Source organism: Lagopus muta, chromosome 5, assembly GCF_023343835.1.
Source record: "Lagopus muta isolate bLagMut1 chromosome 5, bLagMut1 primary, whole genome shotgun sequence".
Lineage (NCBI taxonomy): Eukaryota > Metazoa > Chordata > Aves > Galliformes > Phasianidae > Lagopus > Lagopus muta.
In genome coordinates, this window is record NC_064437.1 from 23,290,655 (window position 1) to 23,311,713 (window position 21,059).

The 21,059-nt window shown below is 47.4% G+C and overlaps 1 protein-coding gene and 1 long non-coding RNA gene across 3 annotated transcripts; one reads left to right on the forward strand and one right to left on the reverse strand.

Moving 5' to 3' along the window:
• Positions 1 to 246: 246 nt before the first annotated feature.
• On the reverse strand, positions 247 to 8,060 carry LOC125693091 (uncharacterized). Its single transcript, XR_007376981.1, has 4 exons — positions 7,378 to 8,060; positions 3,558 to 3,638; positions 731 to 872; positions 247 to 353 (listed from the first exon to the last, which is right to left on the reverse strand). It is a non-coding gene; the product is annotated as an uncharacterized LOC125693091 (long non-coding RNA).
• Positions 866 to 20,594, forward strand: TNFSF4 (TNF superfamily member 4). 2 transcript variants are annotated; one of them, XM_048944541.1, is made up of 5 exons: positions 866 to 1,331; positions 4,024 to 4,194; positions 12,342 to 12,595; positions 16,725 to 16,767; positions 18,837 to 20,594. In XM_048944541.1, exons 2-5 carry the CDS (start codon positions 4,089 to 4,091, stop codon positions 19,190 to 19,192), a joined length of 759 nt encoding a protein of 252 aa, XP_048800498.1. In that variant the 5' UTR covers positions 866 to 1,331; positions 4,024 to 4,088; the 3' UTR covers positions 19,193 to 20,594. The 2 variants fall into 2 exon arrangements, with proteins under 2 accessions (XP_048800498.1, XP_048800500.1); XM_048944543.1 differs by lacking the exon at positions 866 to 1,331 and having other exon boundaries at positions 2,057 to 4,194.
• The last annotated feature ends 465 nt before the right edge of the window (positions 20,595 to 21,059 follow it).

A 21,059-nucleotide genomic window follows, 5' to 3' on the forward strand; every position in this document is an offset into this window, starting at 1 on the left:
GTGAGGAGTTGGTGGTGTCTCAGTAAATGAGATCTCTATCTTCGCATACATCTTCCTGTAGATTTTATGAGTGCTCTTTGTTTCAGACTCATCTTGGTGAGTCAGAGCACTGGGGGCAGAGACCCAAGGCAGCAGCCCCCGGCCAGGGACACCGGCCTCCAGACATGTGCAGGGTGGGAAGAACTCCCCAAAGGCTGATGAAGAGATGACGTGGCTGCAGGCCAGATGACTGGAGGAGATCATCTTTCCTACTGTCACAACCATTGGCGTCACAGGCGTGAAGCTGGTAGCAGTGGCTGGGTTAGGGTTGGGGACATCAAGGGCAGGGGGCATACCCCAGTGCTGGCACAGACCTGAGAAGACAGGTTAATGGTGAGAACAGGCTCGAACCCACAACACCATCTCACACCCCCGTGCTGTGCATCACAGATACTGTGCTTGCAGATCTTTTTTTTTTTTTTAAATAATACAGGAGGTTAATAGCCCTTTTCCCAAAGACAGCTGCACAGATGAGATGTGCTTCGCAGTGGGGTAGTAGAATCTTGGTGAAGCACTAAAGAAAAGAAAATCACATGCAAGCCTAACAGGAAGCAGTACTGCAACACAGCAGTGTGTCTGGAGTCCCTCACCGCTGGCAAGGACCTTTCAAAACATCCAAATTGTTACAGTTTGTATGGGAACACAGTGCTGCTTTCAGGAGCATGGGGACTGTGAGGGAAGGAGCTGTTACCTCAGCTGCACCTTGAACACCTTGGCTGCTCTCCATGAGGACGATGTGGCTGACCTTATCAAGTTGATGCATGACAGAGCCATCACCATCCTACTGCTGCTGCTCCCCATGATCATGTCCTGTAGTTTATCCTCTCTTGGACCTTGCATGCAGTAAATGAGAGCACTAGTCTCAGAGAAAGTCAAGATCCAGTAACTCAAAGGAATTCATAATGCAAGAACCCACAGGAAACCCAAGACAAACAAACTCATTTCTCTTGGATTCAATACCAACCAGGGCATGTGACAGTGCTGAGTAACCACAAGTATAAGCACCAGTGAGCAACGCTGCTCTCCTGGGAGCTTACACGATTCCTTGCTGCAGCCACCTGCTGCAGAGGAGCTGGCTTCCCAGACAGCAAGTGACTCCAGCAGCTTCTCCATGCCTGCAAGTCTGAAAGCCAACCTCATCGCTCGGCTGCCTCCCCCATGGCCAGATCACATCTCTGCATCAGAATCTAGCTGAGGATGGGATCCTAATCTTTAGCAGCCTAGGACTGGATATGAGACTGTGAAAAGATGCAGGCAGCCTGCCTGCCTTCCTTGACCAGGGCTTCCCAAAGGTGGGTGATGCGATTAGGAATGACAAGGTTTGTTTCAACTGCTCATTCGCTGGATAAAATGGTAGCTGGAGGAGTGCCAGAAAGTGCCACGGCTCTCTGGACATGCTAGGGGAGTTTTAGCACCCAAGTTCAGCTCTTAGCCAGGGACTGTTGTGTGACTCAGGCTGCTGTTTGGCCATGCAGCTGCCTGCAGACACACACTGCACCTGAACGTTTCCAGCCAACACCGGCAATTCTGTTTCTTCCAACCTATATTCTGCACAAGTCATAGTGGTATTGATGATATCACTGGCTGGAGAGACATGACTGCGCCCTCTCCTAGCACTACGCAGATGACTCCACTGCATTATCAGCTGAACTTCTCTGGGATTTTTAAAAATTTTTTTGTTCAACCACCAATTACCTTCCCTCACCCCCCACAAAAACTTTGGCTTCTCAGCATAAGTGCAGTAAAACAAACAAACAAACAAACAACATATCAAATACTGGGAAGCAAAGCAAATCAAGAAGCAGCAGTTCCAACTCTCCTGCTGACCTGATGTAATGCCTTGGGGACAATGGGTTTAAAATGGACCCACTCACTCCAATGTTACCATAGGAAAGCAATGCCTGCCAAGCAGGGCTGATGCATCACAACAGCCAGGTGTGGGTGTCCCATAAAAACACAGGGGCTTTATTTTCCAGTAGCAACCAACATCTCTATTCAGACCTACGCTGATTTTTTAGACAGCAATGTTGTCACTGATGAGGCATAACCATAAATGCTACTCACCCATTATAACTATTATTGTGGTGCCAATCCTGCTGGGAGAAACACAAGCAGGGGAATTAGCAAAAAAAGGCTGGGAGTGTCTTGTGCCCATGTCTTGGTAAAGTGCTGTGTGAGCTGTCTGAGGTGTGATGGCATCTGGGACACAACAAGACCTCTCATGGGTACTTCCACACTCCATGCCACCTAGGGGAACACCAGCTGGAGGTAACCCTTGCACCATGCTGACTCTGCACCAGCCTGCTGGGCACACAGGTTCATAATGGTTCATAAATATGTCACACAGGGAACTCCTAAGGATGTGTGAAAGAGCAGACCAAAGTGTGATCAGACTTCCCATCACTCCCATCTTCAAATTGGGGCCAGAAGAAATGCCAAATCAACCAGAGCCATCAGAGCTGAGAAAGCCCCACTCGCACTACAGCTGCCTCCTTGCTTGCCTGCCGCCTGCCTTTGGTTGACCTAGTTGAGTCATGGGGAGACAGTGAGTGAGAGACATCCTGCGCTGTGGTTGTCACTGGCGCTGCCCTAAGGAGAACATGTGCCTGTCCCAGAGGGATGCTCCTGCCCTGAACAGATGGGCAAGCCAGGGCAAAGGGCTAGGGCAGGGCTGGCTCCAAGCCATGCCCATGACATGGCAGCCAGGCCCCCCTCCTGAAGCTGCAGTCTGGTTTCTCTTCCTCCGGCCAGTGCAAGGAGCACTGATGATGGTTCCATTGGGCAAAGTTTGGAGGAGATGGCACAGCTGCAGGCACAGGCTGGGGAGGTGGAGAAGCAGCCTGGTCATGGGCAAACCCTGAAGGGACTTTGCTGAGTGCTATACCCAGGTCAGACAAGTTGAAGCAAGTTAAGGCATGTGCAAATGCTTTTCCTCCTCAAATCTCAAAGGAAATGCGTCCACGTGCCTCAGCACCACAGGCTGCTAAGAATAAAGGACCTCTATGGGATTCTGACTCTGTGTGCTTATTGGCTTGGCACAGTGGGCATGAACCAGCTCCTAGCTCCTGCCCACAGGTCAGCCTGCCCACAGCTCAGGGGTTCTGCATCACCTTGGTGTATTTGGCTTTTTTTGCACTGACCCAACTGCATCCCAGCTCTTGTGGCTGTGACAGCTGTTAATAAAAGAGCAGTTAATACAATACACGCAGCTCCTTCCCTGCTCCGGGCAGCAGGGCCAAAGGGAAGGAAATGCTGTGAAACAAGACAACGTGGGCTCTTCTCCTCTTCCAGCCTTAGTGGGAGAGTTTGTGTTGGCAGGGGAAAGAACTCAGGGGAGTGAACTCTTCCCTTTTGCAGAGTGAGTAATATGTTGCAAAAGCTACTAAAATTAGAGCACTAAAAGAATGTCTAAAAATATCACATGGACTTAAAAAAAGCACAGAATCCCTGAGCACTACACAAGAAGGGGATAATTTACCAAGAAAAAGTTGTCATGAAATGCCAGAGTCATAACTCACCGTTCCTGTGGTCTCATGGTAAAAATACTCAACGTTCTTTCCGCTCAGTATCGGCGCAGGAGCCTATCCTGAAGGCTGCAGCTATTGAAAAAAAATGGATGTATTGTTCAGTGTGTGTGTTCCAGAAGCAGCAGACAGAGAAGAACAGAGTACTGCTGGGATCAGACTCTGACATATCCCCAGGGCCCCTGCGTCCGCCCCGAGGAGCGCAGCACTCTCTTGTCTGTCCAGAAAACACGAGGCTTGATTACCCAAAGGCACACAGACTTGCTATGGAATGCCAAGAAGAGCCTTTGGGGATCGTGTAGGGCTTATCGTGGGATGTCTGTGGGAAGAACAAGGAGAAAGGGAGGGACCAGTGCAGTCTGGGGAGGAACAAGCATGGAAAAACAGGGAAAAAGGACAAAAAGGGCACTGGGGTGCTGCTCTGGCTGTGCCATGTCTTCTGACTGAGCTCTCTTTATAGCTGTCTCCCAGGTGAGGAGCTCTGTTCAAAGCATAGAGCATGTAAGGAAGTGGAAGCAGCAGTACATGGAGGGAGCATCGAACCCTAGCAGCTGCAGGAACTGGGGTGCAGGATGCATGATGGTGTGTGCAAGTGCTAGCACACAGCAAGCCAGGCCGGCTGGTGACTGTGGTAAGTGGCGTGGGAGTCAGGGGATAGGCTGCACACACTGTGTGTGGCACAGCAGTGGCTGGAGGAATGTATATTGCACAGATATATATATATATTCTGCTTGTGGGCTTTCATGCTGATTTGTCAGCAAGGGGAATAGGATGAGGCCATTTGTGCTGTTTGCAAGTGGCTGGGTATTGTGCATGTGCTGAGCTGCATGGCTGTGTACATATACATGAATTGCATGTATACACATACTACATCTATACATGCACATGCCGTGCATGCACATACAGCATCTGTGTGCGTGCTCAGTGCCAATGCTAGAATGTCAGTGCTGCAGCATCCTCATCTCTCTTGGTCTGATGGATATGGCAAACCCCAACACAAAGCAACCTCAGTGCAGGCTTTCCCAGAGGTGCTCCTGTAAGCAAACTCAGGTGGCTGCTCCCTTCCCTCCTAGCTGCCCCTGCAGGCCCCAGAACCTGCCCTGACAGCCTGCTGTGTTCTTATGTCCTTAGAACCCTCCCCAGAACCTAGCAGAGCTGTTTGTATTTCACTTAAGGACCTCTGAAAGCAGCAGTTGAGGGAGAAAGCGAAGCATCTGTCAGCAGCAAACACCCATGGCACAAGGCTGGCAGCTTGTACCAGCTCATGCTTGCGTCTTGCAGCATCATACCCCTCCTATGGCTGCCCGTGTGCCTGGGGGCTGAAGGGTGACAGCCGTGAGGTGGGCTCCCAGAATGAGGGCTGGGAACCACAGTGCCATCCCCTGTTAAAGCCCGTCGGAGTGCGAGGGCTGCCGTGCGTAATACAGAGAAAACCTCAGGCCAGGCTTACTCATTTGGGGCTCTCACTGCTGTCTCGCTGCCCTCCAAACACACAGTGCAGAGGGGCTGCATGCACTCATTTGGGGAGCCCCGTGCGTACCAAAATGCATGGCTGTGTGATGGCTGTGGGCGCTCCATGCACCACAGCTGTGGGATGTTCCTGCAAGCAGCTGGGGTCCTGCCCAGCACAACGTGCAGCATCGGGGCTGCTCACTGTGTAGTTCTGCAAGAGATATATGGCACCTGAGAAATACTGGCTGCTGTGCCTGTGAGGTTCACATCACACCAAGTGTGCAATTCGCTTGAGATATGCTTTAAAATCTTGGGGGACATCTGGATGCTCAGACTTCATCGGTCCAAAGGTGAAAGATTATGCCTTATGGGGATATTGTTGTGGTAAAAACTCCCCAACCCATTCAAGCTGCATTTAGGCAATTGGATCTTTCATAAATAAAAGGAATGAAGAATAAAAGAGAAAGCCACCAGTGAGTAGGTTGTGCTGCCTTGCTGAGGCTGAGCAAGGTTGGTGCCCACTCCCACCACGTGCCTGCAGCAGCAGGACAGGCTGCATGAGGTGCTTCTCAGGGCAAAGAAAGGTAATTACTCTCTGAAGGTGGTAGTTGCTCAGAAAGTAGTGACTGCTGTCTGATGATGGTCAGTGTGAGCAAACAGAGGGCAGTCCCAGACAGTAATATAGGCACCAGATGGTTCATCAGATCTAATATAAACTGGCAGAAGTTATGAGCTAAGCTGACCAGAAGGAAAACAAACAAACAAACAAAAAAAAAACAGTTTGTGTGTGGAAAAAAAAAAATTAAAAAAAAAAAAAAAAAACAACAAAAAACACAACCAAAAAAATCAAGAGCTCTTTCAGAAGTGTTTACGAAGGAAACAATTTCGGCAGACGTTTAACTGATAACTGATAACTGTTAAAAATGATAAAACAATACTTAGAAAACAAAAAAGGGAAAAGAGTTCATAATGTACGTGAGGAAGATAGTGTTATGTGGTCAACAGAATTCTGTTGACACCTGGTTTTGACTTAGTCCCTGAAGTCCTATGACTACTGGATAATGATCTTGAGAGGCACATAGAATGGTATTACATGTATGCTGGTTAGAAAAGGCTGGCTGTCTGATCCCAGTAAAATAGCTGTGAAAAGACACATGGACTCATGTTTTGAAGTAGGAAATAGCACTACACGGGTGTTATCAGTGGTTTAGCTGGGACAGGAATATTCATCCTACACTTCTCCAACTGTTTAATGCAATATTAGAGACCCACTGGAAGAATCAGGAGCTGCAACTTTCAAGGGGAGTGATTTTAGAAACAAAAAACTCCCATAGGAGTAATAAGGGGAAGCAGACAGACTGATGAAGACAGCACCAGATAAGCAAGAGAAGCCACATCCTTAACTCTTCCCAGGACAGGGATGCACATGGAGCATCATTGGCTGCACATCCCTTCCTGGGGCATCCAACCCTGCAGGAAGCTTCACTGGGAGAAAACTGGCCAAGCCCAGCAGCTCTACACAAGAACCTGCGTTTTTAAGTGGAAGCTTTATCTTTATTAGTATTGGCATCAATTGTTTCTCTTCTCTAGAAAGATGTTGAAAGATGTATTTGACTTTTGTCTCCTGTTATTTTACAATCTAATGCTATGGGCATGATTTCTTACTGAGGAACAGGAAGGAAAACTGGTATGACTAAGTTCACCTCAACCTTTCAGAGGTGCCAGTGCAAACACTCAGCCCCTGCCCACTCAGTTGAAGTCATGGTGAGTGAAGTCCACCCAGAGACAGTAGCAAAATCCACAGGGGCTCACTGGAAAGAGATAATGCTCAAGGCAAAGGTCACCGTCAACCTGGAAAGTTTCTTCTGGTGGAAAAAAAAAAAAAAAAAAAAAGAAAGAAAAAAAAAAGTAAAAAAGTGGTACAGCTGGCCTTAAAACCTCACAGCTCTGCTGTAACATGCCATTGCTCATGGTGAGGGGATACTGACCTCCCCCAGCTCTGAGACTGCACAGGACTGCACTGTGGTCCACTGGGAGCTCAGCACCATGACACGGCTGTAGCATGTTGCCATTAAACATGTAGCTCTGCTGCAGATGCTGTATGGCCTGTGCTGGGCACACCACAGTCCCTAAGGGTTGGGAAAACCCGCTGGCACTATCAGAAGCCCTAATCCTGCCTGGATTTTCTGTGCTTAGCGCAGCCAGTTCTTGGAATTGGGCTTATGCAACCATCCTCTTGAAAAAGAGCCTTCTCCTCACCAAGGGATTACAACAACCCTTGTGGCAGTCCTGGGGAACATGCTTACATGCAGCAGTAGAACCACAGGGGTGCTACAGTGATGCCACTCACCCCGCTACTCACTTGGAAAGATTCTGGCACAGCGCTCTGAAGTGAGGCGTTGGTGTCACTGTCCCTGGAGGCATTCAGGAACCACAGAGATGCAGCATGGAGGGACATGGATTAGCGGGCATGGATTGGTGGTTGGATGATTGGACTTGATGACCTTAGAGATCTTTTCCACTCTTAATGGCACCAAGCCATAGATGCCCAGGATTTGATTCATGAATTTCACAGCGTTTCCACAGTTTCCTCCTCTGCTTTTCACTGCCAAAAACTGTCTGAATCATACAACCTCCTGGCCCAATGCCTCTGCTAACAGAAATTCTTGGAGCATTAGCAGCCAAAGAGTGGCTGTAAGTGAGGAGCATGAAAATGGCACATGAGAACAAAACCAAAGCATGGAAAATAGTTCATATGGTTGCAAGACACTGAAGCAGGAGTGCACAATATTCTGGGGTTAAATGCTTTTACCTTGATAAGTAGGACTGGCTCAGTTCAATTAATCCTGAAAGCATTAAAAGAGCACTAGATAAGGCACATGCTGAGCAGCTAGACCTGGAAGAAAATGTTGCCTGTCCTATGCTTTGCTTTTTTCTCTTTGTAATGCTATAACATGATTGAAAGAATAGCAATAGAGTGACACAACCCTACAGCAAAGGAGAACAAACCTAAATGCAGCAGCTATGGGTGCAGAAACAAAGGAAGAAAAAAACTGCTTACCTTTGGAAGGTCTCAGGTAGGCATAGATCTCCAGCAAGATACTCTCACCTCCACTGCCAGCCCTTAAATGAGGTCTGGGAATGTGTGAATCCTGGCTCCAGCCCTTCAGGTCACTCAGGTTCATTGCACACACCTGAACTCCCCTGGGTTGGCCCTGCCTTCCCACCAGGTGCTCAATCACTGCTTCATGCTGTGACTTAGCATTTCTGCTACACTCTTGCACAACTACGAGTCTTCAGTTGCTATTTCCTGCTATTCTGCTTCATCAGATTGCATGAGCCAAGACCCCCAAGGTAAAGATAGCTGTCAGTGGACAATAAGGAACTGCACATGAAAGGACAGCACTGGGTATAAGTTGTACTACCTGATAGCACCAACGAGAGCAACAGCAGATCTCTGCTAGCACTGCACTCCAAGTAGATGCCAGCCCTTTAAATTAGAGCCAAAGACTACTGAGAAGAGCCAGAAAGTGCCTGAGATACCTTGCCTCAAAAGGAGCATCAGTGTTGCCTAGATCACAGTCAACTGTGTTCAAAACACTTGGAGCTCTGGAACTGCAGAGAGGTGCTGAATTTAGGACAGGTCCTTCCATTTTGTCACCAAACTATCAATAATCACTCAACTTGCTCTGCTTCTGTCTAGCAGTGATTTCATACAGATCTTCAATCATCAGTGTAACAAAAAAGAGTCAGACTTCTTACCAAAGACACCACAAATTCCTACAGCTACTCCTGTGCCTGAGACTTTCTTATCCTTCACAAGACAACTTTATCTTTTGTTCCTGGAAACCCACACTGGTTGCTTCTCATTTTTCTTTCTAGATGTTTATAAACAGTTCAATCAGTTGTTCTTCTATTCTTCTGAGAAGTTCATCTGACCCATGTAACTCCCAGTTTCCTCCTTTTGGGGTTCTAAGAGTACTTTCCCAGGAAATAGGAACAGAATTGGGAAGGGTGCCTGCAGGGTCTCCCAGGCTTTGGAGAAGAGCCCTCACATATGTGCAATGCTCCCAATGGGCCAGGAGCTGCGGTTTATGGTGAGGATGCTCTTTGCTTCATCCCACAGGCTGGAGTATAGCAGCTTCATGGCATGGGGACGCTGATGGGTAGCAGCTTCAAGATCTGGTAGAGGGGTGACACTGCAGGACTGAGCCTTAACCATGGTCAATATGCGTTAGCCAAGGTTTAGCCATCAGTTCTGGCAGGAATAATTTTGCTGTCAGTACCAGCAGGAAGCATGTCTTTGGAAAATGACTGGGATGACAAAGAAACCAGAAGCTAGGAAGATTTCCTGTGGGAGTGCAAGCAGGGGATCTCATAGCACGTACTTGAAACCACCAACCCTGCATGCACTTGGGTTTCAATATGCAAGGCAGGCGGACAAGATGAAGGCAATTAAAACCGCGGAAGGTAGTTTGTGCATCATTGTTCATGATGGTACTGAATGAGCTGTCCTCTTTCCTGTTTCGGACACAATGCCAGATACATTACTTGAAATGCAGCTTTCGATCCTCAGTGCCGACTGTGTCATTAACCCAAGCAAAGCAACACTTGCACTGGGGGAGTACAGAAATGACAGAGCAATTTCAGAAATACATATGCACAACCTCCACCCACATTTTCAGGGTACATTCTTTTAGAAACAAAACCAGTGCAATATCCAAAGTGGGGAAGGGAGATGAGTGAGACATTGTGTCTGGATCAAAGGCACATAAAAGAATATGAGCATTATGGGGTCACGCTGGTTTGGAATGTCTTAGCATCTCCAGTATTTTTGTAGAAACCAAGCAGCAACTGTGAAACAGTTTCCTTCCTTGGAGGGCCAATAGGAGAGAGCGGGCTGCTGCATCTGGCAGAGCTACTCTGGTACATGGCAGTGCCTACTCTTCCAGGAAGGCAGATGTGGTGTAAAGATTACTCTCTCTTTCAGTGATTCCCCACTGAACCACTGCCAGGCTCACTGGCAGGCTATACCAGATCTGTGCTGATTGCCTCTGCAGCCCCTTGCTGATGGCTCTCGCTACAGGTAGGAGCACAGGTTTTTGGACAAGCCTGCCTCACAGTGCTCCTCCCCTGCTTCTGCCATGGGGACTGCGAGTGATGGGCACCTGCCCTGAGCAGTGCCCAAAGCAGGCACCTCAGGGCACAAGGAGGTGCAGATGTTTGCAGCCCAGACAGACACTCAGCATGTCTTGCCATTCCTGTGGCATCAGTAGAGCCTGTTCCCAGCTTTCTGGCCGCCACGGCCAGGAGCTGCAGCTGGCTGAAAATAGTGTCATGGGGAAGGACCCAGAGGTAGATTTTTTTCCCCACTGGAAAGCTATTCTGAAGACACACTAAGATTAATAAATCTCTTCACTAAGCCTGTTATGGATGGACACCGTGGCTGGAAACATGAAGCCTGTTTCCTGGGGACCTTTCATGGAAGCAGGTAGATGAGATAGGATGTTGCAGACTTGCAGGAACAAACAACCTCCCTCTCCGTGTCCCCACAGCTTCAGTGGGCCTCTGCAGCACCACAGAGTGTTGCCTTGCTCCTCTTCACGTCTTGGCTAAACCTGAGCTCAGTGCTGGGAGCAATGCCATCTAGGTCAGAGGGAACTTCTCAGAGGCAGCATCACTTCCCCTCACCATGGCATCAGTCATATCTGGGACAAGGAAAGAGGGTTAGGGCTGTTCCTGGACCTCTCGGTGAGCTGGGGTTCAGCGTGGGGCTTGAGCATGCCCCAGTGAGCAGCTGCTGGCAGAAGTGGGACAGGCATTCCCATGCACCCAAGAAGTAACAGAAAATTTTAAAATTGAGCATTTTTTCAGTAAGTTTTCATGACTTCTGGCCTGCTCTTAAGTCAAATACCAGTGTATTCCTGACTCAATCTACCAGCTTTTGCCAACTGAGTTTATTTCTCAGGAATAAATGTACTGAGGAGCTGTGTGTCCTCATAGAAGTTTGTTCACCCAAGTGCTGCACTCCATCCTTTGTTCAATTCATGTTTATAAGAAATATCCTTGCTTAAATGGAAAAAAAAACATATGAAAAAAACTTGATTCTTGCTTTCTCTGCATGCAGAGTACATGTTTGTCAGGACATGTGCCTTGTGACAAGTTGACAAGTTAAGAGAGAACATTTTGGGGAAGGGAAACTTCTGACAGCTCATACCTGACAGATGAATGCATTATAACACTCCCAATGGGCCTGATCCTCACTGGGAGAAGGTAGCACCTGACTCTAGTCACGATATGCTGATTTACAACAAAAAAAATCTGTCTGAAACAGTGACAGAAAGCAGTGGTGGACAGCCTCCAAAGAGGCTTTGCATCTTGTCACCCAAAACATGCGCAGGAGATGGCCCTTGCTGCAGACAGCTGACATGTATCAACTCACACATCACGTGCGAGTGTCACAAGAAGACTAAGCAAAGGGGGAGTGTTGGGAGGAGAGGCAGCAGAGGAACATGTAATACAGGCCCTTGGACAGATAGGAAAAACTGGATTTGCATTTCAAGTTTTCAGTGTCCCAAAAGGCAGTGATCCTCCAGGAGGGAAGCCTGATGGCCCAGCTGTGTCCCTCCACTTGTAGGGGCAGGGTGCAGGTTTCAATGAGTGCAACAAGGGATGCTCCATGAGCAGTTCTCCATTTTCTCTCTTATAAGTTTCATGCAGCATCCCATGGCCTTAAAGGTAGAAGACAAAGGTGAAGAGAAATGGAAAGGACATATTTTGTCTCCAATTCTTCATGACTTCCATTTGTCTGATATTCCCTCCTATTAATTACTTCTTTACAGAAAAGAGATTTCAGCAGCATCATACTCTACAAACCAGGCAGGCAGCCAGTGCTCTGTAAACCCCCAACCTGCAGCTGAACAGAAAGATGAGAGCTTTTACTGTCAAAAGACTGCTCAGAGAGATCAGTGTCCATCCAACTCTTAGCTACCATTGGAAACATCACATATCAAGAGATCCACAGCTGAAACTATGAAAGACATAAACACATAAACACATCTACATTCAAAGGCCCTTACTCAAAACTGAACTGGGATGCAACAAACCAGCCCCCACATTCACAAAAAAAAAAAAAAAAAAAAAAAAAAAAAAAGAATAAAGAAAAGACAGAAAGAAAGAAAGAAGGAAGGGGAAATTCAGATTAGTCACAAAGAAGTTCCCCTGCCTGCCTCTGTGCACATAAAACCCTCTCCTGAAGGCAGCGTGTTCATTTCATTTCTGCTCCTGGGGCAGGAGCACCTATCTCATCCGCTTTGTGCTCCACAGGCCCTCCTGTGCTCCTCGTCCCTGCCCTGCTGGCAGAGATGGAAGAACAGTCAGATACGGAACTGAGAAAGCACAATGATCAGAAGGACTGTGAAAAGGAGCCTGCTGGCATCATGACTGATGATGAGTGGAAGGGCTGGCAAAAAGGACAGGCTAAGAGGAACACGCTGTATCTCGTGTCTGCAGCCACTCAGTGGATATTACTGCTTGCCTGCTTGATTTACCTTGGTACAGATTCTCTGCAACTCTGGACGGTAAGAGCTCTTGTTCAACCCACTGTCTTCTGGCCTGTAGAACTTAGTATGGGGTTTCGTTAGCAAAGACAAAGGTTTATCCCTATTCTAGCTGTAAGGTTCTGATGCATTCCTAATAATTCTCACACCTTTCTTATACCTCTTGTCCTCACAATAGTGCCCCGTGTCACCAGCTACAGGGCTGGGGGACAAGCTGTCAAGAAGTGGGATGGTTCCAGGAATGCACTGTGCAGCAGCACCCTTGGAAGAGGTCTGTCCCCCCACGACTCCAGCCCCACCACCTCATCAGCTGCTAGTGAGCTGACTTGCAGTGACTTGTGTATGCTCTTTTAATTGAGATTGTCTGAGTGGATAATTACTTTTATTAAGTGCAAAATGAAGGACCAGAAACCAGGTAGCATATAAACTTCTCCTGAATTTTAAAATACACTATATATGCAGGTAGATATGTCAGAATGCAAGCTAGCCTGTGACAGCTCTGGCAAGAATCTGGAAACCCTACAGTGCTCCCAGGCTGCATGCACACTGGGCTTTGGGAACAGCCATCTGTATTTGCAGAGGACGGTTCAAGCCTGTGTGTGTCTACATGAGAGAAAGATGCTGAATATGAGACCAGAGGGTTTCATTTACATACTGCAGACAATATGCCTAACTGAGATGCTTGAGATTTGTAAACTTTTAGTAAACCTGCAGCAAGTACATTTTCATCTTTCACACGATTGCAGACTAGTGGATTATCAACAAGATTTCACTGCTATTTCAGTGCTGCTTATGCACTAGCTACCCCTCCCACATCTTCTCCAGGAGTAGTGATTACTTTGAAGTGTGTTGTGCTTCATGTTACCAGAGTTCATTCTGTCCTCTCACTTAGACATGACAGAGAAGCAAGCCAGGCATATGACACTGCAAGGGAGAGACGGCCTGATGTTCTAGGTGCTTTGCTGTGCAATGAAAACACTCATGCTCTGAGCAAATTTCACTGTCCTGTACCTCACAGCAGTTGTTACATTTTACAGTGATGTCACTGATAACACTAAGAGATAACACATTTCATTCAGTTCAGTCTTCTACTATGTTGGGGTTTTTTGGTTTATTTGTTTTTTTGTTTTTTTTGAGAAGTTGCATTTAAAGCCAATGGAGATGGGGAAGCTGTGGTGCCCTGCTTGAATGAGGGTGGTGATAAGGGCAGTGAGGTTCAGGCACAGGCTGCACAGAGAAAAGGGGGGCGCCCCATCCCTGGAAATATTAAAGGTCAGGCTGGATGGGGCTCTCAGCGCCTAATGGAGCTGTATGTTCAGTGCAGGGGATTGGAGCTTGATGACCTTTAAAGATCCCTTCCAACTCAAACAATTCTATGAGTCTATGAAACACAGAAACCTCTCTAGGGTCCCACTCTGGTTGCAAGCCCTCAACTCTCAGGAGTTCTCTGCTCTGTAAAAACGTAAACTCGAGTCTTCTGCCACCTGAGAAAGATGGCAGCGCAGCCTGTCAGCCTTACAAATCCTAGACAGAAGCTGATGAGGAAAGGACATGCAGGCCTGGAGTTTCCCTCCTCAATAGAAATGACTGAAACAGGGTGCTCAAGGAGCAGCAGTTGCTGCAGATGAAAAGCCGAGGCCCTGGGAGTCATCAGGAAGGACTCCTCCAGCTTTAAACACTTGCTAAGTGCAAGCTCAAAACCTGTTCCCACTATTTTAAGCACCAAGTGCACTGTTTGACCTGGCCTGTTTGACAGGGCATGCTGTGTGGGAGAGGTCTCATGGGCTATACCCTGGGGGGCTTTTATCGCATGAGAATTACAGGGCTTTGTAGGATAACCATGGACTCACCTTAAGAAAGCAGAGGGAGCAGTGCTAATCAGACCTGACTCTGGGGGCAGTTCAGGGAGACAGACTTGGGAGGGAGGGCACAGCACCATCTGGGTGGCAGGCCCAGAGAGCTGGGGCCTGGCAGTGACCAAGAGGCTGTTCCTGCTCTTGGGAAGCTCCATAGCAGGACAGTGCCATGCTAATTGTAATAGTTAGATAGTAGCTGTGCTTTTTCAAAGAAAAAAAAAAAAAAAGCTGTGCTTTTTCATAGAAAGACCATGTTTGATTACTTTCCATTGTCCTCACAAATCCCTAAATCCCACTGGACTACTCAGCAAAAACACAGTGTAAATAATGTTACGAAACATGTTCAAGAATGAGAGAATCTGCACAACAGAACATGCTTAACAAAAATGTACAGCAAGCTGGTTTGTATCACCATGTGGCTAGGAGAGCAGGCCTCAGCTGTGACCTCCAAATGAGCAACTATTAACAATAGTAACTTGTGTATATGCAGTGCTTGTGACTTCCCATCTCTGCTGAAATTACCTCCTTCTGCTGAGCCAGCTGGGAAAGACCAAGGGCAGGCTGCTTGCAGGTATAGTCAGAGGGTGTGAAACCCCCTAGTGATGAATGCAGGCAAAATAAATGGCACTGGCAGCTCAACAGCTCCTAGTGACCTATTGCAAGATGGTTTTGCTTGAACAGAGCAGGAAAAGGTGCAGGGGAAGTAATTTTACAGAGGTTTAATGTAGATGAGAAAGATATAGTCACAATCCTGGCATACAACTCACTTTCAGTGCACAGTCACCTAAAATTTATAAGATTAGTTGATAATGAAGTCCTTCAAGACTTCACCAAAGATATGCCAAACATGTAAAGAGCCTTAGTGACAGTGGGGCTGATTTTTTAGAATTGCCACAAGCTCGTCCCAAGCACGTGTTTTATCAGATCCTATCCACTGACAGCCAGACTGGACAGCTCGCAATGGATGTTGCACGACCTCAGAAGCTCAGCAGTTCTGCACTTAGCTATTTTGTTGGGAAACTACCTGGAAATTTCAGCTGCTTGAGTCAAAGGGTGAGATGCTTGTACATTTGGGCACCTAGAAACATAATAAGTGTAGCCTCAAGCCACTACAGTGATGGATAGGATCAGTAATGTTCTATCTGGCACCAGATAGCGATGACACAATAAAAGCTTGTCTTCGGTAGTTGCATCCAGCCTCTCAAGCACTACATCAGCTGTAACAGCACTAGAGGGTGCCAGAGCAGACCTTTCCCACTGCTAGCACCCTCTTCACGCTTCAGCACATACAGCACAGCAGGCTGCCACTCTAAACACCTTCCCTGCCCTCTTGCTTCTGCCAGGGTGCAGCACTGGATCCACGGGTCAGCGTGTCTGTCTGTGCTCACCCTCGAGTCTGCTACTTCCAACACTATTTACGTGCTCACAGTGAGGAGACTGCTGCTGTTTCTGTAACAGATGGGGTAAAAAATATAAAAGATAGCTGGTCAGATGCGTGTTGACACATCTTTGAAAACCCATAGCATAGGCAGAGAAAAAAACACAGCAGCCAGCTTAATCTGTCACTCTTAAGTCAGGCAAGATATTGAAGAATTGTGGTTGTGAAGACACTGCAGATTTGGGCCTCCTGTGGTTAAGATGAGAGATGTGTTAGAGATGTTAAGTTCTGATTTAAAAAAAATCTAATGCAGCAGCTTGGTGCTTTGCATATCTGATCATTAAAATGCCCACTTCTCTATTTGCATTCACTTTTTCTGTTATACATGTAAAATGCAAACCGATTTTAAACATGCCTTAATGCACTTCTAAGGGAGCCACTGGGAGCACTGCATCCTGTGACAGCCTGACCCGGAGTGCAGAGAATGCACCGAGAGCACTTGTTCTGAGCCTACAAAGCCAGAACCACCTTTTGGTGCCCTGCAGCACGAGGGTGACAGACAGGGCACATCCAGCTCTGTGGGCAGGCATCCCCAGCTGCCAGTTGCACTCAAGCAGCCATGCAGAGAGGTTCTGCACCCCACGGTCCTTCCTGCTTGGTCTGCCTTGATCACGCTCACCAGGATGTTTTTCCAGGCAGGACCATATGTCCCCGGTGTGCTCAGCTGCTGGATGAAGGTTGGATTGGCTGGGAATTACTCTAAAGTTTTACTTTATAATAATGCCAGTATGAGCAAGCAAGGTGCATAGCTGGCTAGCAGCGTCCTGTTCCCAGAACAGAAATGAAAGCAAAACTGGCAGAAGCAATGGGACCCAGGGGCATTAACATAGATTTTTTTCTCTTCTTATTTTTTCAGCCTCACAGTGACAAAGTCAAGTGGACCTTCATCCGGTACACAGGTGGGTGGGCAGCCAGCCAGGGGTCTCCTGGTGCTCTGGGGCACTTGTCCCAGTTTCCAAATGGATCCCCATGGTGTCTGGGGGCTCTGGTAGCCCAAGTGCCTGGTGCTGTGGTGTTGGTGGAGGACAAGGCCAGGAGAGCAAAGGAAAGAGGAATAGAGCCACGATGTACAAAACTAATCAATGAGCTTTTCCTCTACGGGATGAAACACAAGAAATTGGAGCAGCTTTCTGCTGTCCATACTTACATACTAAAACAAGCATTCATTCCATTAAAGAACAAAACAACAAAACAAAAAGACTGGAAGGAGCAGTCCTTGAGAGTAGCCCCTGCAGAGAAGGACCTGGGGGTCTTGGTGGATGAAAACCTTAACATGAGCCAGCAGTGTGCCCTTGCAGCACAGAAAGCAAATGGTATAATGGGCTCCATCAGAAGAGGGGTGGCCTGCAGGGACAGGAAGGTGATTGGCTTTCTCTACTCTGCTGTTGTGATGCCCCATCTGGAGTACTGTGTGCAGGTCTGGAGCCCCAGTACAAGAAAGACAGAGTTGTTGGAGAGGGTCCAGAGGAGGGCCACAAAGATGATCAGGGACTGGAGCAGCTCCCCTGCAAAGACAGGCTGAGGGAGCTGGGCTTGTTCAGCCTGGAGAAGAGAAAGCTGCGGGGTGACCTCATTGCAGCCTTTCAGTACCTAAAGGGAGCCTACAAACAGGAGGGGAGTCAACTCTTTGAAAGGGTAGATAACTGCAGGATGAGGGGAAATGGTTTTAAGTTGAGGCAGGGAAGATTTAGATTGGATGTCAGGGGGAAGTTCTTTACCATGGCAGTGGTGAGGTGCTGGAACAGGCTGCCCAGAGAGGTTGTGGATGCCCCATCCCTGAGGTGTTCAAGGCCAGATTGGATGGGGTCCCTGGGCAACCTGGTCTAGTATTAAATGGGGAGACTGGTGGCCCTGCATGTGGCAGGGGGGTTGGAGCTCCATGATCCTTGAGGTCCTTTCCAACCCCGGCCATTCTGTGATTCTGTGAAAACATGTGTTTTTGAGAATTTACTGAGCACACACAGTACCCTCTTGGGGTATTTCTGAAACAAGTAAATGATTTCCTGATTTATGAAAAATGCAAATGATTTCCTGGAGAAAAATGAACATACACATGGTGGCAGAAACAGCAGTGCTCAGCGCACCGTGTACTTTGCATGCTTTGCCCCATGCCACACCTCAGCAAAAGGAGCAACAACTCAAATTTTCAAGTCACAATTAAAACGTTGTTTGCGCATTTGGTGAATATTACAATGGTGGCCGACAGTCTAACCTAACAGGAAGCCATGTTAGAGAAAAAGCTTGGGAAGTCTGCCCGCTGCAGAACGGGGCTGTGTTGTGCAGACAGAGACCTGATGACAATGATTTTTCATCAGCCTCCCCTGTGTGGTGCACAGCACAGCAGGAGAACATTTCTAGCATAGCTCTGGGAATTGACACTGATCGTTCCCAGAGAAAACCTTTCATAGAAAAGTTTTCATTTCTCCAGATTCTGCTCTGTGTTCATTTATTCTTTCTGTTTCTGTCTACACTGCTCTTTCATCCTGCTTTCTCCAAAAGGATCCAAGAACAAAGGCAGGGATTTTTTTTACCCACATCTCCAGAGAAAGCTCTTTTTCCCTTCCTTCCAGCTTGGATAACTTTTCCCTCCTCTTATATGATGCTTTTATTTTCTGTTTCTCTGAGGAATCCATACTTCCTAAACTCGTAGGAATGCTTTACTTCTATGTCTTAATTAATAGAGTAAATAAATAATATACAAGCAGAAACCTGGGGAAATTATTCATACAAACTGGAGCTGCAGTCCAAAAGGTGCAGCATGCTCAGGAATGGGAACTTGAAAACTTTCACTGCACATCAAGTATATCTAGCACAGATGATAACCTAGCTCCAGTCTGCACCATTCTCTAGTTCAGTCTCTTCCTTTCCTATGTTCTTCCACCCTACCTGCAGGTAGTCTGTATAAAACTGCCTTCTATCAAGAATATATTTGTCTTAATGGGATCATCTTTTCTCTCTTCTGTTCCAGGCCAAAGCATTGCAGGAGTGGCCATGAATCTCAGTGCTGAATTTACCTCCATTCCTGTCATAAACGGCTCCATCGTGATCCCCTGTGATGGCCTCTACGTGGTGTCCCTGAAGGGTGTTCTTTCTCCTGACCTGGAGAAGGGCTCACTGAAGCTGATGATGCAGAATACAGAAAACAAGAATGCCCCACCCCTCTGGGAGCGAGATGTCCAGAACAGCAGCAACGCAGTAGATCTCATCACGATACTCTACTTGTTTGCTGAAAATAACATCATGCTGTCAACCAGCTCGAACGCCACAATCCAGCATTTGACATTTAGCCTTGTTCTACTAAATCCCATTTTTTGCAACTCATAGATGATGGCATGAAACAACACATAAAGTACAGCTTTTCCTACTGATCTATTTGAACGTAGGAGGCTTGTTCCCCAGGCTGTACTTGTACAGGCAGACTCCCTCCTTGGGGCTCTGGAAAGCCTCAGCTGGGGTGCAGATAAATCACAATGCAAACAGGCTTCATATAGCGCACGCATCTCTTTGGAGCTCTACGCAGCTAGGATGGATCCTTCTAACACTCAACAAAGGGGTGTGTGAAGCCATTGAGGACAACAGAGATGAAAGCCAAAGAAATGTATCCGAGCTTCACTCATATTCAGAGAAACCCTGGTTGTCTCTAGTCACTTGGCAGTACCTGTATATAATACAAACGCGCTGTATATTTGCTAAAATAAAGTGCTGAATCAGGAAGATACGCCAGGAAGATACTGCCTTTGCAGAGAACTGGGTAAATGCTCTCTGGCAGGTAAAGGCCATAAAGGGAAGGTGGGCTTCCAAAAGAAGCTAACAGGACTCAACTGGACTGCAGGAAGGTCCTGCAGCTACCTTGGGATCTGTAGGAGCAGCTATGAGAGAGAAGGCTCGCAGGCCATCCCAGCTGTCTGCAGAGTATTGATCCTGAGCCATGTGTCAGGTAGGATGTTTACATCTTGATGCCAGGTCTCAGAGGTGTTAGTCTGAAGGAGAATCTCCCTCAAAAACACACACAGAGAATGGCTCAACCCAAAAGTGATCCAGGTACCTGAAGTTTGGGAAGAAGCATGAAGGCCCTTGGTAACTTCTCTCTGACGGACCAAGTGGAACCTGAAGGTCTGCACATCTCCTCAGGGAGGACCGGATAGGTCCAAAGAGTCTTGCTATGAAGGTATGCACCACAAAGATGTTCACAACCCAACTTCCATGACACATCTGTGCACCCATACGTACCCTGCCTGGCTTCTGCCAGAATCCAGAGACAGGCTGTTCCTGGCCACTGGACCAGGAGCCCATGTTGCAGACAGCAGCTACTGAGGACAACACTGTCTGTGCCCTGAGCACAGCAGGCAGCTGTGGCATTTCTGATTGAACTAGGGCAGATTTTAAGGACAAGTTGACCATCTGGCTTCCAGTGAACCCCAGCAACATTTCAGCATCTCCTCGCTGACTGTACGCTCCAAAGTCTATTATTAAAGGTATTTATATATTTATACTATAGGCATGAGAATGTTATTTCTTAGAAACATCCAAAGGGAAGGGTTGCAACTTCAGGTTGTCAGAACCAAATTCCACTTGCAGATTTTCCCCATGCCACAGAGCTTTCCTGCTCTGATCAACTCCTCAGCAACCACCTCTGCAGACACAGGTGTCAAAGGCAGCTTCAGAAATCCTCCAGACTTTGGTGAGCATTTCCATGCACATTATACTATTTCTGGCACCTTTTACACACACACCTCCTCAGCTCCGTGGAGGAAACCTCCGTGGCTGAAGCAGTGACTCCACTGAGTGCTGAGAAGCAGCTTCTTCCATCAGGACTGAGCTGCAGGCTGGCTTGTGCCTGCAGGGTGCCTGCAGGGTGCTACACCAACTGAGAGACTAAGCCTCAATGCTAACAGATCTGTCCCTCAGAAAGGATCAACCTTCCTGTTCAGAGCAGGAGAGGGCATTTCACACCCTGCATGTTGAAGCTGACCTACACTGACCTATATATACATGAACACACACTTGTCTTGAAATAAAGGCTGAAACAATTCAATTCCAGAGCTTAATGACTTGTGAGATTAACTCACCAAGTTTCTATGGTTTCTATATCATCAGCTTCAGTCTTGCGATCCCTGTCTCCACAAAGCTCAATGTCTCTTGCATAGATGAACATTAATTTTTTGCTATTGTTAAGTTTCTGTAGCAGCTT

Excerpts from the sequence above, each read along its gene's own strand:
- TNFSF4 (XM_048944541.1), top strand. The coding sequence starts at position 4,089 with ATGGAGGGAGCATCGAACCCTAGCAGCTGCAGGAACTGGGGTGCAGGA. Across the intron at positions 12,596-16,724 it reads ATTCTCTGCAACTCTGGACG|CCTCACAGTGACAAAGTCAA; the intron begins GTAAGAGCTCTT and ends TTATTTTTTCAG. Across the intron at positions 16,768-18,836 it reads GACCTTCATCCGGTACACAG|GCCAAAGCATTGCAGGAGTG; the intron begins GTGGGTGGGCAG and ends CTTCTGTTCCAG.